General features: G+C 43.3%; 1 protein-coding gene across 3 annotated transcripts in view; it reads left to right on the forward strand.

The window, feature by feature from the left end:
* Positions 1-22,330, forward strand: part of qkia (QKI, KH domain containing, RNA binding a) — an 83,104-nt gene that overhangs the window by 48,311 nt on the left and 12,463 nt on the right. For all 3 annotated transcript variants that reach the window (XM_034111125.1, XM_034111124.1, XM_034111126.1), the window contains exon 4: positions 3,474-3,617. In XM_034111125.1, coding sequence (XP_033967016.1) covers positions 3,474-3,617 — 144 coding nt within the window. The remainder of the gene's footprint in view (positions 1-3,473; positions 3,618-22,330) is intronic.

Consider the following 22,330-nt stretch of genomic DNA (forward strand, 5'->3'; position numbering starts at 1 on the left):
TTTTAGTGCTGCCGAAAACAGACTGGAAAGAGTCAGAAGAAAAATAGTTTTCTATTTGTGTCACCTGTTTGTATGTGGTGTCCTCCATGTTGAGAATTGAGGTTAAAGTTTGTTGGGGTCCAACTGAAGGGTGTGAAAGCCAGAAGGCAAACAGGTGCTGTACCGGCGATGGAAGTCAGGCGACATTACTGGCTGGCAACCTTTCCCACTGATCCTATTCTTAGATGTTGTTCCTAGATTCAATGTCCGAGCTATTAATTCTTGCTACATATTTTGCCAACCGATAACCCTCTAGTATGTGGTTGCTTATCGCCGTGGCATTTGATGTGGGCCAACATGCACATACTCTTCAAAGGCCTTCCCAGTATTCCCATTAGCTCTCGCCCCGCCGCCCCTCTCTTTTCTCACTCCCCCACAGCTCCACCCTTCCTCCTGTTTGTCATGCTGTCACTTTCTCTCAGAGGACACACAGTGACCTTGTTCACAGGCAGTCATGCTGGTGTGAGGTGTGTGTGTTTGTCTTTTCCCAGATCTCTTTGCCCACAACGCTAAATCAGAATCCTTTGGCATGGCCACACTGTGCAGGCGCACACAGACTGATATGTGATTGAGTCGAGTAATCTTGTTGGGTCCAACTTGGGCAACAATATGTTGATATAGTGCATTAATCCGCCATGCGCTTTCATGCAGTGCCCTGCATTCAGAGACAACCTTTGTGGCCTGTCTGTCTGTGTCTCCTCTAGAAAGTGCAGAGTCACCTTCTACTCCCCCCGTCCCCTAATAGGCCATAAGCAAACAGCCATGGTGAAATAATCGCCTGACTACTGCAACTAGGCCTTCCCCCCTGTGTGGAAAAGAGGAAAACGAGAGTGGAATATTGAACTTTCTTTGGTGTGTGTGTATATGTGTGTGTTGTAAAGAGCAGTGCCATGGCAACAGGTCTCTGTGGAGTAGAAAGCAGGTGGGTGGCACTCAGCTCAAGCTCTAAGCCTTATGTGTGTCTTTTTGTGCGTGTGCGTGCTCCCTCTGAGTCTGCGGTGCTCGTTTAGTGTATTGAAATCATGTCGGGTGGACTCCCTGTAGAGCACTTCAATGCATAGTTTGTAGTTAGACACCCTTGCAATAGCTCACTACTCATTAATGAACAGTGATCTGAAATTGGGGTGTTTTTGTATGGGCAGCAGTTAGGGGTGCAACAACTAATCGATTACCAAATTAGTTGCCAACTAATTCAGTCGTCGATTCGTTGGTGACGTCATCACGTGTGTTTTACGTGCCGTTAAGCTCCAACGTTATTGGTCTTTTTATCGGTACTGGAGACATTTAAAAAATATGTCATATGTATTATTGCTACAAAAACATTATATCGCAGTCTTAGTGTCGCCAACTAGTTTCTAATATGCAAAAAGACAAACAAATGCGTCTATGATGTATTTTCGATCAGACGAGATCTCTGTCCCTAGTCTGTGTGCGAGGGGGCGGGGCGGTTTACACACACGCAGCTGCGACATGCAGCAACACACGGAGGAGATGTCGGAGAGAACGCGCTCCGAGCATGGCTCCGAGGTGTGGTTAAACTTTACCCGTCTCGATGTGGATAATGCTCGTTGCCAAAAGTGTAATAAGAGTTTAGCATGTAAGGGCGGTAACACGAGCAATTTGTCTAAACATTTAGCAAAAGTGCTCCACATTCAGACGGAGAAATGCACCGGGTTCGAGTGTCTTTCTAGTAGCTCTGTAGCCCCGTCCACGAGTCAGGCGTTATGTATGCTAGCAGCAACACACGGAGTTAACTACATTATACAAACATGGGTTAATGGTGAGAGGTAACTGAGTTATTTATTTTGTTAAGGTTTCAGCTATTCTGTTTACAGTTCTGGCATCACATTATTTAATACGATTTGTTAAAACACTTTTGTTTCTTTTGAAGTGAAATATTATTTATTTAATTTAAATAAAAAGCAATGTTAATTTTGTTCAAAATGTGTTTAGTTAATTTAATAATATATGTATTTTTGAATCAAGTATTCATCTTTATTGTCTTCATTGTTAGTTTCCACATGCCTAAAACAACCTCAAGCTAAATCTAAAAGTTGATGGCTAAATAAGAGCCTTTGAGAAATTGTTCAAGGCATAATAGTCAGAATAGTCGATTAATCGTTATATTAATCCATAGATTAATCGATTATCAAATTAGTCGTTTGTTGCAGCCCTAGCGGCAGTAAATGACAGTGTTCATCAACAGTCTGTACAAAACCTGCAGGAGAGGAGAGAGCTGGGATCAGGTTGACTGCTTGAGACTCTGATCTCCTTTCGGGAAAAAACCTAAATTCACATTTTGAAATCTTTTTGAGTTACAGTTCTCTTGACGTCCCGGTTTTGTTTTCATAACACAACCGTTAACCCTCGTAACATTATATTCCTGTTATGATGTTTAATGTGGTGTCACACATCAGAGAATCTGATGTCATGTCTGCTTTAGACGACCTAGACCTCAACTCCTCACCTCGGGGGGGGGAGGAAGGGAGAGAGAGAGAGAGAGAGAGAAAGAAAGAAAGAAAGTAGTCTGCTTTCAAACCGCTGACTTTCACCGTTGTACAGTGACGCGTGATACAACCTCGAAAGCTTTTTAGAGCGCTCTTAGTGTCTGCACACTACATTTACTGTCAGTTGGGCTACACAAAGAGGGAGGAAAGTAGCTATCATAAATGTAGAAGCATGTTTTTTATTTTATGCAATTGTCAGGCTACTATTTGTCTCAGAATATCCCATTTTACCTTATTACAAAAGATTAAAGTATGACTGTCCTTCACGTGGGGGCACCTTCAACACATACAACAAACCTAAGCTGAAATCCGGAAACGTCAACTTTTTTAACTGTTCAAAGACTCTGAATACAGCCCATTTTGCATTGCAGGTCCTGCTAGCACTATAATTTGGCCACCTGGGAGTGCCTTGGCGCAGCCTTTTCAGGGGGGAGAACGACTCCCTCAGTGAGCTATTGTTACCCGGACTCTATTGTCCACCCAAACACAAGTCAGAGACAGAGGCTCACGCTTGTGCACCTCCACACAATCCTGCAGCTCTTTGAACTTGATCCATGTATTATAATTGCATACTGACTCGTTAAGGTGGTGTGGCTTAAATAATCCCCATCCATCTCTCTCTGGTCCCTGCACCCATCCATCTTTGGTTGATATTAATTGCTGCAGGGCAATCTGTCGTATTTGTCTCTGTGAAGCGAGGGATCTATTAAAGAAAGGTGTCCTTTCAAAGTTAAAGCAAAATAGCTGACTAAAGGGGCGCTCCCGTTATCCTGCTTCTCTTCACAGGGCCTATTTGCCCTCTGTGCATGCCTGCATTTCACTGTCACTTCCTGTGATACGCTGTGTTACTGCATTGGTGCTTCCACACAACCACACTGTCACATTCACTCACCATATCTCTCACTTGCTTTCTCTCCGTCTTTCCAGGAAGAGCAGAACAGAGGGAAGCCAAACTGGGAACACTTAAACGAAGACCTTCATGTCCTGATCACAGTCGAAGACACACAGGGCAGAGCTGAGATGAAGATGAGGAGAGCGGTGGAGGAGGTCAAGAAGCTCCTTGTACCTGCTGTAAGTACATACCACACACAAGCTCATGTAAACAGGCTGTCCTCGCCTAATAACTAATAAAAGTTCTTAAACATGCACAGAACATGGTTTAGCTAGAACCTTTTAGTTGTGCAGAGACGGGCTGTTAAATGCTACACTATCTTATTCCTAACGTCAAGATAACGGGGCTACATATGGGGAGCCACTGCATTCCCACTGTTAGCATCCTGTTTACTTCCATATATAAACCAGGGGAACAGGTTGGCTGTGCCCCCAGTGGAGTGGAAAAACATACCTAGCTGCACACACCCTCCTGTGAGCACCACATTTGATCTCCGCTCCCCCTGCCTGAACTTCCTCTTACACTGTGCTTCTGGTAATGGCTGCTGATAGGTTTTTGGCTTGCATTGTGTATTTTCCCTGTAAACTGTGGGGACCAGGTGGACAGGGCAGCTGAAGGCCCAGTTTTGCCATCAGGTGGCAGTGCACAGTGCCTGGTGGTCTGCGGAAATGGGGCCAGCACATGTCAGGCCATGCAACAAAAGAGGCCGTGTCTGTTGAACTGTAATGTGTTGAGCTGCTTTCCTTAATGCCCTTTATCCTGTAAATACAGAAGTATGTTTTACATGTACTTTATTGGTATTCTTTTACTTGGGAGGAACAAATGGAGCAAGTACAATGTTTACCTCACATGTAGTTGTCTGCAACCTTTTAGTACCAGAATTCGGATGCTTTCTATAATAACTGCGATATCTCAAAGAAAACCACTTTATTTAACGATGAACAAATACACAAGAAGGCCACAAAGACTGAACATTACATTACATGTTACTTGTTAGACGCTTTTATCCAAAGCGACTTACATACTCAATACTGTGGGCAATCCCCACAGGAGAAATTTGGGGTAAAGTGTCTTGCCCACAGTGTCTTGGACACAACGACATGCTGACTGCAGTGGGGTTTGAACCTGTGACCCCCTGATCCGAACACCAAGGCTCTATCCACTGCGCCACACGCCTCCCATTACCATTGTGAAATGAAAGTGTTTCATCTAAAAACTTGCCTGAAAATTATTATCTGGCCAACTTTATTATAATTATCATAATCTGTAACTTTTAGTTTAGCTCATCTGAACTGCACTGGTTATGGATGTAAGATGTGAAACAAGCGGTGCCATCCTGTCGAGTGTGATCATTTCCGTCAGTCTGTCTCAGTGAGGTCTCAGTGAGGCCTCGGCCCAGTCTGACAATGTTCAAAGCACTTCAATTCATGTCCTCTTGTTTAAGGATTGCTTGTCTCTCCTCAGCCCTATTGTCAAATTTTTGGGCACTTGTTTTGTTTCAGAGAGCAGGAGGGTTTCGCATCTCCACAGCCTCTAGTATGTACACAAAGAGGATGTTGACATATGCGCATACACACTTAAAAATGTGCGTGCACTCACCAACTTAGCGGATGAGGCTGTCTCTGCGCGCAACAATGTTCCAAAGAGTGATGCAGAATGAGTCACTGTTAACACACATGTGTAGACACATACACAACAAAACCCCTTGGGCGTCCTTTTATGTCAATGACAGCTCTTGGCAGCTAATAGTCATCTGAATGGAGTGTCACAAAATAGCTTCCACACAATTTCCTTTTTCTAAATCTCCTTCATTTTGTAGCCTGACAAGTGAATCAAAGATGGTCCGGTGAGTCAGTACCTGAACCATTTATTGGGTTAAGGAGAAACTCTCTTCTCTTATTTCTCACACATGAGAAAGCAGCTTCAAGCTCTTTCAAGACACTAATGACATTTTCCTCCTAAAAAGTTTGACTCTACCCTTAATTCAAATAAGAGTTTTATGGAGCAAATTAATTACCCAATGCAAACCACCACAGGCCGTTTTTCCTTCAAGCAAGGCATCTTTGTTCATTTCAATGCAATGAGAAGATGCTTCCATTTGATGGATGTGTTTATCTCAGCCTATCAAATGAACCTGTAAATTCTTTAATTCGTGAGGAGAAAATTACATAAGTGTCTCTCCAAACGTCCATGTGTGTTTGGTTGGTGCATTGTCTACCCCAGATTCCCTAAAGGCACCATATTTTCTCCATGTCAAGCGTGTATATGTATGCACACGAGTGGGTGGGAAGTAAAGCCATTTGGCAGTGATGCCCTTTATCATGCCAAACTAGATTGGATTAAAATATGGACATGCTTGGAACGCACTGTTCTAATGAAGGGCATCTTCTCTACATTTGGCAGCGTAAAATCGTCTTTATCAAATCGAAAGGAAACAAAATGTTGGGTCATGCTTTTTATTCCCTTTGAAAGTACAGGCTTTACTCGTCTATGAAGACAAACCAGCTGCAGAAATCAAACCAAGACGGTGTACAAAATGATAACCAAAAGTAGTTTCGTCTACAAAGACAGTGGTACATTTATGTCAGAGACTTTTAATATAATCATTTTGATTTCATATAATCTTATAATTGAATTAGTAGCCAGGATATCTGACATTGAAAAACATATTCTTAATTATATCAGCTGAACAAGTTGTATAACAGTCACGCTGACAGTCTTCATTTATTCAATGATTGTGTTGTCTATGCAATAATCTCAAGTATTTTTACTTTATCATTCAACTAGTTTTTCTGTTTTTCAAAAGCTCTAAACTAATAGATTTGTTCTAATAGATATTATAGACTAATATAGTTTTCAATAACAATATTCAGTAATTCCACTTTCAAAGATATATGGGAATAACCAAGTGTGCCTAACGGTAGAGTAAGTATGTTTTAAATACTTTCTGTCCGTGTCTAAATTATCATCAATTCAGTTGTTACTTGACATGTTGGTTGCGCCCTGTCAATGGCTGCTCCTTATTCAGAGATTGATGGACAGTTAGAATAGGGTGCTGATAAATGTTACAGGTTCGTAGTTGCTCTGATTCGCCCCGTGGTGCACTCTCCAGTTCTCAGTCCTGTGAACTCTTCAACTCTCGGTGAACTGGAAGCAGGGGTGCATCAGCGAGATGATAGAGATGGGTGGGAGAGCTTGATTGAGCTACTCTTTCAAGTGTGGATTTACTCCACTGATCCAACCCTCAATACACACACAATAGCACGCGCACACAACAGATATGCATGCCCAGAAAAATATGTCCACTTGCACGCACACGCGCACACACACACACACACACACACACACACACACACACACACACACACACACACACACACACACACACACACTTCCTCAAATGTTGCGCTCATCCCTTGAGTCCTTGGTTAAGGCCCTCAAACGGAGCCGGCAGCAGAGCCCCACTGCACTTTGGGCAACCTCGACTCAGATTTTCGCAGAGCTCTATTCATAAACCCTAACTCGCCTGCTCCACTTCCCCCTCCTGTCCTGAAAGGTGTGGGGAGCAATACTGATTGACCTGCAGGGAGGTATTGCCCAGAAATCGAAATCAGACCCAGGCCAATTGTAAGAATGATCAAAAGCATGACTTATGTCTATGATATTTAATAGTACAATAATGTCACCTTTCAGATGGCATACAGATGATGTTGTGTAATAAGAATTTGCTCAGCTCTCTTGTCTCAGGTGTTGCGTAGTAATCTTTTCGGTTCTAAAAAGAGACTGTTTGCTGGGTTCCTATACTGGTTAACAGTAATTACCACCTCTTAAAGGTATTGACAGAAGTTACAATAGATGGTTACAATGTGCTCGTTTGTATCCGCACACATGTGGCTCCTTTTTGCTCCATTAGTGAGTTTGTATATGTCTATTTGTGTATTGATGCACACATGTGCACATTCCTTTGTGTGTGATTGACGGGCGTACAATCTGGACATTGTCATGGATAAAATAAATTCTCCGTGGTCCCTTCAGGTCACCGCGCTGTATGAAGTGCTTATGGCAAAATGACAGACAGGCAGACACTTGGGCATGGCCACCTGAGACCAGACAAAGGCCTTGTCCTTAGGTAACCCTGAGTGCTTTGGCCCAGAGGCACCTATTCTTATTGAAATTCTGAGAAACGTCTCAGTTTTTTAGCATTTTGTTTTAAGGTCCTTGTGCTGAGTTCCTCCCAGGTATAGATAGATGCAGTGCTTTTTAGGGATTCATTAAGAAGTCTTTATAATTTTCTCAAGCAGACCTTTGTACACATTAGTGCTGCTGTCTCAGACAGCAGAATCATATTCTATTTAGAGTCCCTTAAGCTATTCTGCTTTTCTCTTTTTTTTTAAGCAATTTTTTTTTTAAGTGATACAATTCTTGATAAAATAGCCGGTGCTTTGCATTATTTTCAGTTATGGTGATAGAGAAAATGAAGCATATCATTATGTTGCATTGCACACTGCAAGTGGTACTGTTAAAGATCCTCAGCAGGTTAAATCCTAAAATGTTAATGTAAACACGTTGCCCTGGAAACTAACCACCAGTACCTCACCTCATGCATTCAATGAGGTTACATGCTTATTCTCTGAAGTGATACATCAGCCACGTACATGATTTGTATTCTGTTGATTCTAGTCTCCCTATTTAAATCTAGGGACAGCTGTTAAACAAATGTATTTAAAAAAATAAAACGGTTCATATACACTTGTTTAAATGTTATTGCTAGAACTAAAGTCCTGCATTCTATTTCAATAATGGGAGATGCCTGATTTAAGAAAGTGTCAGACATTGATATCTACATTTGATTCAGTGCATTGATGGCAGGCACTCACCGCAAGCTATCTACAGCACGTCAGCACGCACACGCTCACACACAGCGCCCGAAAAGCAGGAAAGGTTAGGTTTGAAAGAAGAACAGCACACAGAGAAAGAAAGAGCAAGCTAGCACAGGGGCGCTTTGGCCCTGGAGAGCCCAGTGCATGCCTCCCTGAATGAAACTGTCATTGCTGAGAACAAAGTGAGCCCGGTAGCAGCCCGAGCAGACCCAAGCTGCCCCAAGCACTTTTTGCAGCACAGTGCGAGCCCAGTCCTGTGCTTCTGCTCCAGCTTACTTTTCCCTATTGAGCTCCATCTCCCCACTTTCCTCTAAATCCTTCTATTGAACCTTTTTTGCTGCTCTATTTTCGGTACTTTTTACGCTTATGCAATTCTAGTGCACATTATGGGGATGATTTCATTGCTCCACTTTCTTTTCTATTTTTTTGGCAGTTGATAGTGAAGTGAGAGCTCTCTCTCCGTTGCCATTATTGGATCATTGTAGAACTTCTAGCCCAAGGCTAAGGCTCTTCTGGGCAAACCTGTATGGCTGCGTCTTTGTTCTTATCTCCGTCCATTGCTCTCCTGAGTCTTCAGGGCCTTCTTGTCTCTCTTTTTATCTTCTCTTCCACTTTTCTGGACCACCTTTGAGGAAGAACATACAGTAGATTGTGTTTCTGTAAGAACTAGACAGATGGACCTCAATGGACGCCAAGTTTGCCGATCTGCGGGGTGTTGTGTCTGTACTCGGCAGTATGCATCCGGCTTGGCAGAGTGCTACCATGGCAGCCCCATCAGAACCATTGAGACAGGAAAGGCACATGCACAGAGAGATGAGGAAGAACAAACAGTTCAAGCTAGATTTAAACGGTGGAAGTCTCTTCTAGGCAGCACTGTACCAACTTTGCAATCAATAAACACCTTGTTTTTCTTGCTCTCTTTCTCGCTCTCACTCTGTCCTCATCTCTTTCTGTCAGCAGTGTATGACAAATGAGTACAAAACACCATCTGGCTGCATCCATCTTTGTGTGCCTCCCCAATTAATGATGTTTATTCTCTGTTAGGCCTACCTATCACAACCATTCTCTTCATATTTACTCTTAATCTACTCCACCGCCCCCTCCCCAGCGTCCCCCGTCACGCATGATATCCAGCCATGTTCTCAAAAGCAGCATCTCACATTTCTGAGCCTCAGTGGGTGGTGCCCAACAACAACTAGCGCAGCTGTCTACCATAGTGATATTACTCAAAGATTGTATATACAGCATCAATAGTATTACTTTTGGGCAAGAAAACCTTTAAACTGACAGATACACACAACAAAGTGTGATGAAGGCAATACTATCTACTCTTGTCCCATGAACTGGTGCATTTCTGTGCATTTAAATGTGATTAATGACAAAAGTAGCTATTTTGTAACTCTGTGAAGTAGGCTTTGAGACCTTGGAAGTAGGTAGTTTTAGTCAACCTTGCAGCCTAGCTCTCCCTGTAGTCTGTTATTACCTTCATCAGGCTAATGAACGTTGGATTGGATCATATTAACCTTCTGATCTCCACCTCCCAGGACACTTAAGTTACAACAGACTGGACTGCACTGTTCACTGCTCTCATTATATATGTGTACGTTTGAGAGAATGGTGAGCTCATCCCACCTGCAAGTAGACATTGCATTTCCCTCCTGAATGTTAATCATGTTTTTAATTGGCTTCCTTGACTTGATGACCTATACTTTGAGATGGCAATCCTGCACCACTTCTGTTTTCTTACTTTGTCTGCAGTGTTTTATAGCTTCCATTCACTCTCAAGCAGTTGATATAAGAGCTGACCTAGAGGCAGCGTGACCTTTGACTCCCAGCCACCCTCTTGTCCTCCACTTTCATCATTATCCATCTTCACATCCTCTCACTCTTTGCACTCATTCATCCAGCCTTTTGGTCCTTATATGACCTTCTCACCCTTTTGAGATGGGCACTTGCAGGATACCTATTGGAAGAGCAAACACTGAAGATGTGTCGAGTATAAATCTCCTCAGATAAATGATCTAAAGTTATTAAGTGGGTAACGGGAATTGTCCACTTGAACCGTTTTACCACAGGAAACAGATGTGGCTTTTTAGACACTTGTGTCAATGATTGCTGCTGCATGTACTTTGATTGGCTAGTGACAATGATTGGCCATGTCAGGTGAAACAGCCTTTGAAAGCCTTTTTTCATTAACTTCTTGGTCCACTTCTTGGAAGTCCAGCAAGACCCTGACTGACATCCCACTCCAGACTGGGCATAAAATAACACTTGCAACCAGTCAGATCATAACAAAAAGGCCAACATAAAGGGACACTAGGAGCTTTGTTTACCTGGGCCTTCGTTCTGTACCTCTGAGAGAGGATGAGAAGAATACTTTTCTATTTGCAAGCTCAGAAATGTGCATTAAGGGAAACCACCATCCTACTCTTGGTCTGACTTCTTTCTACTCCTTTCCCCTTACTCAGTTTCCCCTCCCCCTCCTGTTTTGTGTCCTTTCTCCTCTCTTGTATTTTTGCCCTCTCATGCTCTCTGCTGCTCTCTTTCTCTCTCTGGCTGATAGAGGGGCCAAGTCATCCACCACTCACTTCTCTTAACGTATCTGTTAAAGGCTAGCACAAAGGTACACACCACAGAATCATCAACTATTCCTTTCACACTAAATAAAAGGCACGGATGCATTAATAAAACTAGAAATATGTTTCCCATAGATTGTGGGGAGAGGATGGCCACAAAAAGCCTCTGTTGTTACTAGTTCAGGCCTAATTTTAATAACTCCCAAGTCGCGCACATTCCTCCAGTCTAAGCTTTTTATTGCTGTACTACATACGGTGGCTATTGAGCTTCTTTCCATGTGTGCCGAGTCTCTCCTGTCAGCTCAAACCCAACAGCAGGGATTTGGTCTGGTCTTGGTCCAAGGGTTCCTCCCCTGCCTTCCCTCCCCTCCACCTCTCCATCTGCCCATCTCTCTTCAGCTCCAGCTCTATGGCTCTCCTGGGGGGCAGACAGGTGGTTGCTACCCTAAAGAAACGATACCCCTGCAGGTAACAACCTGCCTGAGCCTGGCCACCTTCCCTCGTCCTGTCCTCCTGTTTAATTTCCTGGAACTGCGACTGAAAGGCAGGCAGACTTCTTTGGCCCAAAATCAGTCTGCATAGACTTGCTGGGTTTGCCTCCTATTTGCTGCTGAAAAACACATATAAAAACAATCTACAGCAGCCTTGATCAGTTGGAACCGCCTGCCATTTAATGAAGTTCTAATTATCATCAGAGAACTCCAGCAATTTAAAGAGTCCCGGCAAAGAAACAGTTGATTGCAGTGGCTTTGTGATCATGGGAGCAATTGCGTTCAATTTAGATAGAATTTCTTGTGTATGTGCATTTCCCCGGAGGCAGACGACCTATAGTATGCTCATTATTTGTTGGGTTTGTGTTTTAGAAACGTGTGCTTGCACGTACACAGTGATTTAAGAATAAGAGAAGAGGCAGTGGGACTTTGAATTCCACTCTGCCTGCTGTTCCCCTCATCATCGGGAGTCTGCTCACGGAGCCAGCCACAGGAAATGGTGAAAACTCCAAAGCGGGGAAAAGATTCAGATTGCAATAACATTTGTGCTGAATGCCACGTTACATCTCCTTCCTCACCTTTCCTCGCTTGTTTCATCCCGCTGTCATTCACCCCCACACTGGTGTGAAAAAAAAAATACACATATAAAATATTTTCACACATGGAACCAATGTACCATAGATTAATGCATTTTTATTCCATCAAATTCTTATCAATGATTGATCGAGCAACACTAAATCACTTAAACTAACACACATTAATCTGACTTGCTGAACAAGCACAAAGACGAGTGGTGCAAGTAACTAGTATTTTATCTGGTAGCTTTGTCCTCTCATTCATTGTCCTGAGCCAAACCTCAGCTTCATCACGCTACAATTAGCACTTTCTCCTTGATGCTCTCCTGAGTTCTTCCTTCCCTTACTCCTCCTTGAAACCTTGTCCTGTTCCACATCCATCTCTTTCATCCCTCTAAGGGGAATTAGTCACGTTTCTTCTCTTGTCTCATTCATTTAGAAGTCAGCCTCAATCCCCAGTGAAGGTGCATGCTATGTACACTGGCCCTCTGCACCACTTACAAAATTGCTTTGCCCACTTGTACTATACTTTTTTTTTATTTAGTCCACATACATGCACATGCACTCTGGTCCCTAACCAGCCGGCTCCCTTACATCATTGTAAAAATAACCTGCTTCCTAATCCACCAGGTTGGCTCCTCCAGGGCCTTTTTCAAGTGTCCTAATACAGTGTGCAGGAAGAGGGGGCGGGTAACGAGGCAGGCGGAGGAGCCCGGGCAGTTTTAATCTGCCCTGCTCCTCCAGTGGAAAGGAGAGGGACCCAGCCGGCCCCCGGCCAATCTCTCTGCCTCTCTTTGAAGGTCCCCTTAATCCCCTTTCAGAGAGGCAAGGAAATGCAGATGTGTGGGGGGATGTTTTCATGTGTGTGCGTCCATTGTAAGGCAGGACCCTGTATCTCCAAAGGTCCAATGCTGATTGAGACATTGTCTCTCTGCCACTCTGCTCCTTTGTCCTTCTCACATATTCTGCTTTATGCATTGTCCATCCACAGTATGTTCTCAACTTCCCCCAGGGCATTACCAGGGCCAGGCTTCAACATCTGCAAAGTGGGAACACACACTGCTTTCATCTCTGCCTCTCCAGCGACTTTGTGTCCCAGTGTTTAGTCAGGAAAATAGGATTGTGTAGAGCTCAGCGTTTAGGAGCCCAAAGGCCGCCCGTCAAATTCAGCTCCTGCAGTCTGCGATGTCTCGCTTTGCCAGCCGTCGCTCAACTCATTTCAAACTCCATTCTCTCAGCTAGCCGACTCTGCACTGATGGCTTTTGGTGGCGTCTCCAGCGTGGAAGCATTTTTTTTTTTATCTCACATGGGTTTGTTTATCACCCAGGGCTCGAGCTTAAAGGGGAAAGGAAACACCAATTACAGTTATAATATTCCGGTAGTTTATTCATTTTACAATGGATATTGATCGTAATATTTATTGTATATGATATTACTCGCCAAAAGAAAATTAATTATCCGCCGGCCGGGTGGGGAATTCCGGGACCAGGCCGCCGCCATTAGGGGAGTCCCAAATGGTGATGTCACTGGCTGTGTTTTCGCTCCACCAGAAGTCAACACAACGTAGCAGATATGGCAGCGATGGAGGAATTTTGCAATGAGATCGACGTTTTGAACGATGAATTTGACTATTCGTCGGGAGATGACATTGATGTGGAAGCATCTACAGTTACCAGGCATCCCATGGCCTATGCTTATGAACCGATTCGGTCGAATAGAGTGGCATACGATCCGGAATAAAAAAATTAAAAAAACACAATGCTAACAGTGAGCCTCTGAATTAGCCCCGAGCGAAAATGCTAACCTATTACTGCACCGAAAATCACTCCTAGCTCCCTTATTACTTATCCTAGCCGCACATCCAACACATCGTTTATGATCGCAAGGAGACACAGAATCTAACGGTGCCCACCTCAACACTGAAAGATACAAACTCGCGAGGTTAACCACAAAAACGTACATCAAAACAAGTGGCGCTAGGTACTAACATACGCCAGGCTAACGGCTTACCTTCCTCATTGTCTGGTCTAAACTGGTCTTCAATGGCATTACAACGATAAAAACGATGATGTAGTTAATCCATAGGTTAATATCCAATGGGGCTGTGTCCCCTTTGAAATGTTCTGATAATCTATAAGCAATACACAACTGCAATTCCGTTATCTGCTGTCCGCTCTGTGCTCCGTGCGCTCTGGGTCCTGCAATACCATCCATTGATAGCAATACTAGCCTTTTTAGGGCTGTTTTCGACAGATGAGCGTGTGTATGCCAGTTTAATTAGTTGAGCTATAGAACACCCCCAATTCTCTATTGTGCGTCATAATAATAGCTACCATTTAGTTTGGACGCGATTGCGTTAATTAATAAGGTCACACTGTGTCAGTAAATACATGTGTGAGCTAGTAATCTGGTAGTGCTGCAATATTTACCTCTCTCTTGGCAGCTGAAGCAACTCGTTTGGTGGCTCGAACTTCACGTTTGTTGACACTGTCATTGTCTTGCGCGGCCGACGTGCTGGGACGGTCGGTGATCCCGACTGCATACGTTGAGAAATCGAATATTGTGGGAACAGATCCTGGCTTCAAATCCAATGTTTTGTATTGAACCAGGCATCCAGACTGGACTTTGAGCAGCTTCTCATCCTTTAGTGGCAGCCTATGGAAATGTACTTCTTCCTTCTTTGTATAAAATCCATTTGTGCAGCCTGGGGCAATACAATAAACTCCTGATGACGACCGTTTTCTTGTAATGTAAACTACTGGTGCATTGCACGCCATGTTGTTTGTTATTGAGCTTTGGCCCAGGAAGCCAGTCAGTGACGTCACTGGAAAAGTCCCGGAGCAATGGAAGCGCCCATGGTCATTAGGCACGTATTTCAAAAAGTAAATTCGCGTATCTCGATCGTTTACATTGGAAATAGACTAGATAAATACATTTCCTAATGGTAATATTGTCGCATGGAAAGCAGTTTCAAAAGTGTTTCCATTTCCCTTTAAGGACGTCCCGTCGTCCCGGGGCCGGAAAAAATAGCGTCGGGGAGGATAAAAATAATTTTGGATGAGAGTTAAAATAAAAATACCCTGCTAACTCTACTACAAACGGCGATGAAAATGAAACCGACTGCACGTTTTGTGTAGCACAGTTATTAAACCTCCTTGTCAACATAAACACACACGCACAAAACATTTAGAAACCCGCGAAACACACACACACACACACACACACACACACACTGTACGTAGCTACAGCTGTGCCGCTGGCAGTCAGGATTGAGTGATGTACAATGGCATCCTGTGGAGGAATTCTGAAATGTTTTACTGTTACATCACAAAAACGCACAGCAGAACCAGACCCTGGAGCGCCGGCCTCTTTATTTACTTACTCCTCTTCATCCCCTATGGGTTATAAGGAAGAGAACCCTCCATCGTATTTAGTCCTTAGCAATATGCTGCGCCTCTCCCCATGTAGGGATGGGTACCGAGCCCCGGTATTAAACGGGCCCCGGGCAGGAATTATTAAAGACAGTGGTAACGTTAAGCTCCGACGTTATCTGACTTTATATCGGTACTGGGCACATCTAAAAAATATGTCATATGTATTATTGCTACATACACATTATATCGCAGTTTTAGTTTCGCCAACTCCGTTTCTAATATGCAATAAGACTACAACATGCGTCTAAGATGTATTTTCGAGCTTTCCAATCCAGGCGAGATCTCTCTCTCCCGTCTGTGTGCGAGGGGGCGGGGCCGTTTGTAAAGGTCTCCTGACTGTGTTACAGACTGTCATCCTGGTTAGTGGTTACTCTGGGTTCTGTCTTCAGGACAGAGTGTTGGATTTTTTTGTTAATTGGATGGGACTTGATTGGATTCAATATTAGAGTAATTTTCTCGTTTGTTTGTTATATATTTGGCCTTTGTTTATGTGATTGAATGATTTACTCAAATAAAAAGGTTGATGAAGTATCATCTAATGATTTGTATGATGTTTTATTTATGTTAAAGGTCACTTTGAAAGATTTTAACTAATGATAATGAAAGATTTTAACTAATGATAATGTAGAAAAACTAACATTTTAAATTCGGGACGGTCCACATTAATTTCGGGACGGCTTAGATTGTATTTCGGGACGGTTCCGGGAGGATGGGGGAACAAGTTAGTCGAGAGCCCTGTTATCACCGTCCCCTTCTTTTCTTTTCTCTTTTTGTACTTAAGGGGGATGTTTGTAATACTTCACTTGCTGTTTACTTCACGGACTTGCTTTTCCATGATGTTTCTTGAGGAGCCAAAATCCAAAGGCTCTTTTTCTGCCCCGTTGAGTCCCCAATGTTTTCTTTCTTCACCATGAACACACAACATCTATAAAACTATCATGCAAAGAAAACGAAATATCCTCCTTATTAATTTATTGTAAGAAACTGATTTGGCATCCAAGCTTAATCAGTTATTCAAATCAGTAAAAGAGTTGAGTTTATTTGTCTTTTAGTAACATGCTGACATATTTTTGAAGTGTAGAAAAGATTCAGTTTCATGTGAATGAATTGGACTCCCAGATCTTTCACATGTTCATCCTAGCATGTGAGTATCTGACGGGGATGTGGGCAAAATAGGCCACGGATATCGAAAGAAGGTTTCTCAAAAATAGTTTAAAACATGTTGTTCATGTGCTGGCTGCATTTGCCCAGGTAGATCCCTCCAAAAGGTTCCAGCTTTGAATCCACATCTTGCAGGACGTACTTTTCCCCCTGTTTTAGGAGTCAGGATCTCTGAATGATGCAAATCCCCTAGCAGTATTTAAAGCTCCCAAATTATCCCTGGCCAAATCCCTTCAAGATATTCCCTGCTCGATTGGATAGCATTAAAGGTTCGCAGCGACAGAACAATACTCCGTCTGGCAGCCGGGTGGAATGGGGGATAAAGGGAAATAGAAAAGACGTGAACGAATAAGGTAGGGACTGAAAGTGCATATTTAGAATATGAGCTGGGAGGACAGAGGGACGAGAAGGTTTGGTAGGCAGGGAACAGATAAGAAAAAGGGGACAAGAAAAGCAGACAGCTGTTTGTTGGGCTGTTTGCTGTGCAACATGGTGTGACGGAGTGATCCCTCCTGCTCTTAGTCTGTAACATCATCTGTTTGTTCAATCCGATGCAGGCCAACAAGCTTTTAATATTATATCTAAATCTTCTTGTTAAATCTGTATATATTTTCTAGGTTATTTATATGAAGTTTAATCCGCTCTTAATGCTATTATGTTACATGGGAAACCCAGCCCAGTTTCTGAGGATAAACAAGATCACTCAAGATTTCGTCACAGCTTTCCTCCTTGTACTTTTGGAAATGAAAAACTGATATTATTCCTTTCAGTTTTTAGAAAAGTGCAGTGAGCTGGTAAGAAAAAAAAACACATTTTCTTTCCTTCTCTTGTTCCTGTATTTTATCCTGTCGGTAGCACAAGTCTTTGTATTTGTGCGTGTGTGTCAGTTGATATTGATGGGACTAGCAGAGAGAACCAAGGCTGCCCACTTCACTCCTTTAAGCACAATTATAGGCTGTTATAAGCCCCATAGATCCAGGTGCCAATGCCAAGGCCCAGATTGCACCCGCCACCCATACTTACCTTTCCCTTTATTGATTGCCTCAGCAGGAGCTCTGGGAGCAAACTAGTCTCTACCAATTAAATAAAACTTCACTGCAACATGTTGTCGCACCATCAACACCCACCCTCGCCACCTCAGACGGCACACATTTACTCTGTGGACTTAGCACCTATGAGCTTTGTTACGATGAGGAAAAGGAAGTCTTAACACAAAAGTTAGTTCCTGACTTTGTAATGTGCCACTTTCAGCTGTACCCCAGTAAGCTGCGATATTGACAGTAATGGGGCGGAGCAGCCGTGATGAGTTTGTAATAATCTGACTGGAGTCAGGTTCACTTCTATGCTAATGAGCAAGTGTGTTGGTGGTTTAGCATGACTAATGGCGCCAGTTGCTAACAGAGCTGTCTCGGAGTGAGGAAGGGAGCAAAGGGGGAAGGAAGAAATAAAGAGGCTTTGCTGGAGTGTTGGGAAGGTATAAGTCAGAGAGGAGAGTTGCAGGAGATTGCGTTGTTATTCTTTCGGGGAAAATAAAATACAGTTGACGCCTGATTCCCCTCGGCAGATGTGTTCACAAAAGCTGAGGAGCAAGGCAGAAGAGAGATAATTGCCTTTGAAAGTGCAGCTGTGATTTTTAGAAAGACATGGAGTACTACTCAACACACTTTCAAGTACATTTTTATGATTTAGAAGATATGTTTGTTTAGCGTTTCATGTTTTTTTTCTCCTGATTGCCACAAGACCTTATTATTGACAAGTGAAACGGCTTTTGTGTGTTTTCATTTATTGTATATATGTAGCTTTTAATTCCTCATATTTGATTGATGCATGGTTTTCCTTTAGAAAGAAAAAGAGGTGTGGGTGCAATGTTTGAGTAGTTTATAGTCTTTTCAATGCAACAATGGAAATCAGGTTTGCTGCACATGTGTTTCTTATTTCCAATCCAAATCCAACAACCAAAGTTTGCTTTAGTTGACTGGAATTGATAAAACTTTCTTGTCACTTATTTATTTAGTGCAGAGATGTTTTGAAGCTTGCTACAAGTACTCATTCCTTCCTCTCCCTAACCCTACGCTTCTGGAGAGTGTGGAATTGTTGATAAGTCATCTTGGCAGCATTGCGGGAGTAATCATTTTCCTCCAGATGTTAGAGTTTGGGAAGGAACCAAAAGGGAGGCGAGTTAGGGAGGCGAACGGGAGAAAAACCAGCTGCAGCAACTACCAGTTCCACCCCTCTACATGAAGTAATCTACTCCTTCCTCCCCGAGGCTCCCAATACCACCTCCTCCACTCTATTCTGCAGATTATGTTCCTCCCTCCCCTCTCCTTCTCAGTTCTACACATTTTGCCTTTCCCTGTATCCCAGGAGGCCGACAGGGCAGGCTGTGTTTACTGCTGAGGTAATTGGAGTAGTTGAAGAGAGCCTGGCCCTGCTAAGGCCTACGATAGGTGTGGGTGGGTGGGTGGGTGTGTGTGGACTGGCTGTGAGGCCAGGAAAGGAAAGCAGGCCTTAGCCAATGTCAGCCCACTAGGGAGAAGACAAATTGGTTTCCACTATGCTGTCTGTCTTTTCTTGTCTCATATTCTCAAGCTATCCCTTTCTTCTCCTCGCAAATCTCTCCATCTCACCACCAACTCAAAGACAATCATTCATGCTTTCTCTTGTACAAGTCTGCAGCGCTTTTTCTCCTCCTGGTAATCTTTTGTTCCACCTCTCTTTCTATTCCTCTCTCTGCTCATCATTTCATCTCTGCAAGCTGAGCTGTTAGCTGAGCTGCATAGACGCTGACTGTTGCCAGATATGAGTAAAAACTCCCCCTCAGTTGCAGCCATAGACATGAGCAAATTCATCCAAGCTAATCCAGGCGCCTGTTGTGTTTATCTGGGGTGAGATGGATGGGAAAGGGCCTGGAGTGGGGCTGCTGGGGAGAGTAAGGGTGCAGCCCTATAAACACGACGAGACAGTTGCTCATCTGTTGCTTATTCTCATCCACATGCACGGTATACAACATTGAACATAAGTTGTATTATCTGTAACACTTGGCATTAGCTACAGTTTGTTTGTCATCAACATATGAACACAAGCTTTGATCAGAAAAGAGTGCAGCAGTGATTTAGCATGCATCTAGCGACCTCATTGCAGGCTTGTCAGGTATTGCTATGGGGACACGGCTCACCTACTCTAGCTCATCGCACTCCCGTCTCCCTGTCCCTACCTCCTGCTCCCCTTCCCTCCTTCCTTCCTTCCCTCATCCCTCTGTCTTGCTCCTTCCTGATAGCTTTTACTGCTCTGCTGATTTCACAAATAGGCCTCATTGATTGAATCTGATTCTTGTGGACAGAGCAGCTTTATTGAGTGGCTTTTTCGCTGATGGACAGGAGCGTGTGAGTGTTTGTTACGCACATGTGCGTGTTCGGGATGACAAAGGAAAACTTCCTTTCCTCATTCCTCCTATTGTATAAACCAGCAGCTATTCATCTCCCGGGAATTCCAGCAGACAGATCATCACCGACACAAACACACCACCGTCTACACAAAGTCCTAGTGACGTCTCCGTCTGAGTGAATGTTTTATTATGGGTGGTGCATTCACTCCGAGGAGTCAGTGAGTTGTGGTGACACCTTGAGCGAGGCAACATTAAAGTGTTAACTGCTCTCTCTGGCACTGTTCATCAAACATTCATCTGAGCTGTGCTTCCGCTGCAAGAAGCTGGCCCAATCCAACCGGGACTACACATTTGAAGTCAGTCCACTCCAGCTGTGACGCCACCATTATCTTTTGTTTTCTCCTGATCTGCAGCCATTTTGAATCCACTACCCTACTGGTTGTGTACTAGTGTAAACCAGGACGCTAACACTGTACCACAGAGAACCATAACTGAGAAAAGTAGGAACACTTTTCAGCAGGGAATTTGTGTTTTGATGGGGGGGGGGGGGGAGAATTGTGCTCGTTTCACATGTAAAACAGAAATGATATGTCAGAGTTTGGGAGCTTTAGCTAACAAACTGTTTGTGAGAAGATGGAGCTATAGCATCCGCACTCCACTGGGGATACACACATTTCACACACAGTAGCGCACACCTCATCCTCGCAGCAGCATCTGTGCTCTTCCTCTCTCGCTGCCCTCTATTTCGTGTGTCTCTCCTCTCAACAGGAAGTGTGCCACCTATGCAAAGTTGGATAGATGGTGGCATCCTCTTACCCCACGCTCATTTAACCCCCACCACCCTGCAGATCCATCATCATACAGCACGCGCATATCTCTGCGTGCAATTGTCTTTAGCCTGCAGCCTTTTGCTGAGCTACCCACATTGTTCTCCCTTTCAAACATTCACTCTTGTGAGAAACCAACCCCCAAATGTGCTCATTATTTTGTCTAATTTTTAAAAGGTCAGTCTTCTCACAAAGTATTTAAGTGTTGCCACGAAGGATCTGTAGTTCTCTGGTTTGCACTCGTACTTCAGGAATACACCTTGTTCATGAGTACATCCTGTGCTTCATGTAAGAGGCACGACTAAGTAGCCATTTAAAGGATTGTTGGGAGACAGCAGGCCTGTGTGCCAGGTAAAGCTAGCTAGCAAAGAACGGTTTCATCCTTCGTGGATTTGAATTTATACAGCTCTCCATACAAAGACTCTTAAAAGTAAAAGCAAATGTTTGATTTATTGTTACAACAGATGTTTTAAGCTTTGAAGACACATTCAGCCCCTTCTTATGAATTTCATCTGGAGAAGTTGTGTTCTATATTTTGTCTTTTCCTCCCCTCCCCACACATTTTTCAGCGTTGTCTAGGAAGTCAGCTTGGCTCACTTCCAAAGAACAACTGGCAGAGTTTTTGTGAGATACACACACATGCAGAAAGACAAAAGGAAAAGAACAGCTGTTTTTATTATGTTGTAGCAGCCTTTTTTCAGTCAAAGTTGTAGAGGGCAAGTTCTGATTTAGTGTTTTGATGTAAATAAGGAGGAAGATGGAGAAGAGAAAGTAACAGTGATTGGAAATTGTTTTCAATAATGGTAACTTGCTCCCTTTCAGTTGTTAAGCGGCCGTTTTAGGGATTGTTCATTTGTTTGTGTACGCATGTTTACATATTGGGGATTAGGGCTGTCCATTCAGTAGGGTTTATTTGCCAATATTAGCAATGGTTGCCATTGACCGACGCCATGTTAATTAGCCTATAATGGTTATCATTATTGACACAGCATGTGAAGTTGTTCTCTGTGAACCTGGTTGTTAAGGAGGAAACATAATGTGGCTTGGCAAAGGGTTACCTGGGTTTTTGCACTGTTATAGGTTTCTAGATTACATTTGTGTAATTCTAGTTTCTATATTTAACCTGTTAATTTAGTTAACAAAAATGTGGGGATTGCCTTGATACAGTACTGAACACAATTAATAATTAATTGATAATACATTTGAAGTACCATATGTGTGTACACTATAAGTAGTGTTGACTTTAGTTGCCGTGTGTGTGTTTTTGCAGAGTAAAGTAATATAGTTTGGTAAAAACTGAGGTTTCCCCATTAAATGAAAAGAGAGCCAGAGCAGAGGTCGCAAGAGAAAGAAAGCAGTAGAGATTTCCGTGCTTCATTAATTGGCAGCTCTGTGGTACGCTAAACATTGCACAGACACATATACACTCACACACAGTTGAATAATGTGAGTGCTCTGAAGCCACTGCCTTGACTTATATTTAGTCAAGGGAGGCCAGCCTCTGTCACCTTTTCTCTTGCTTAACCTCGCTCTTTCTCTTCCTCTCTCTGTGGCCGTGTTGA

Source organism: Pseudochaenichthys georgianus, chromosome 22, assembly GCF_902827115.2.
Source record: "Pseudochaenichthys georgianus chromosome 22, fPseGeo1.2, whole genome shotgun sequence".
NCBI classification, from domain to species: domain Eukaryota; kingdom Metazoa; phylum Chordata; class Actinopteri; order Perciformes; family Channichthyidae; genus Pseudochaenichthys; species Pseudochaenichthys georgianus.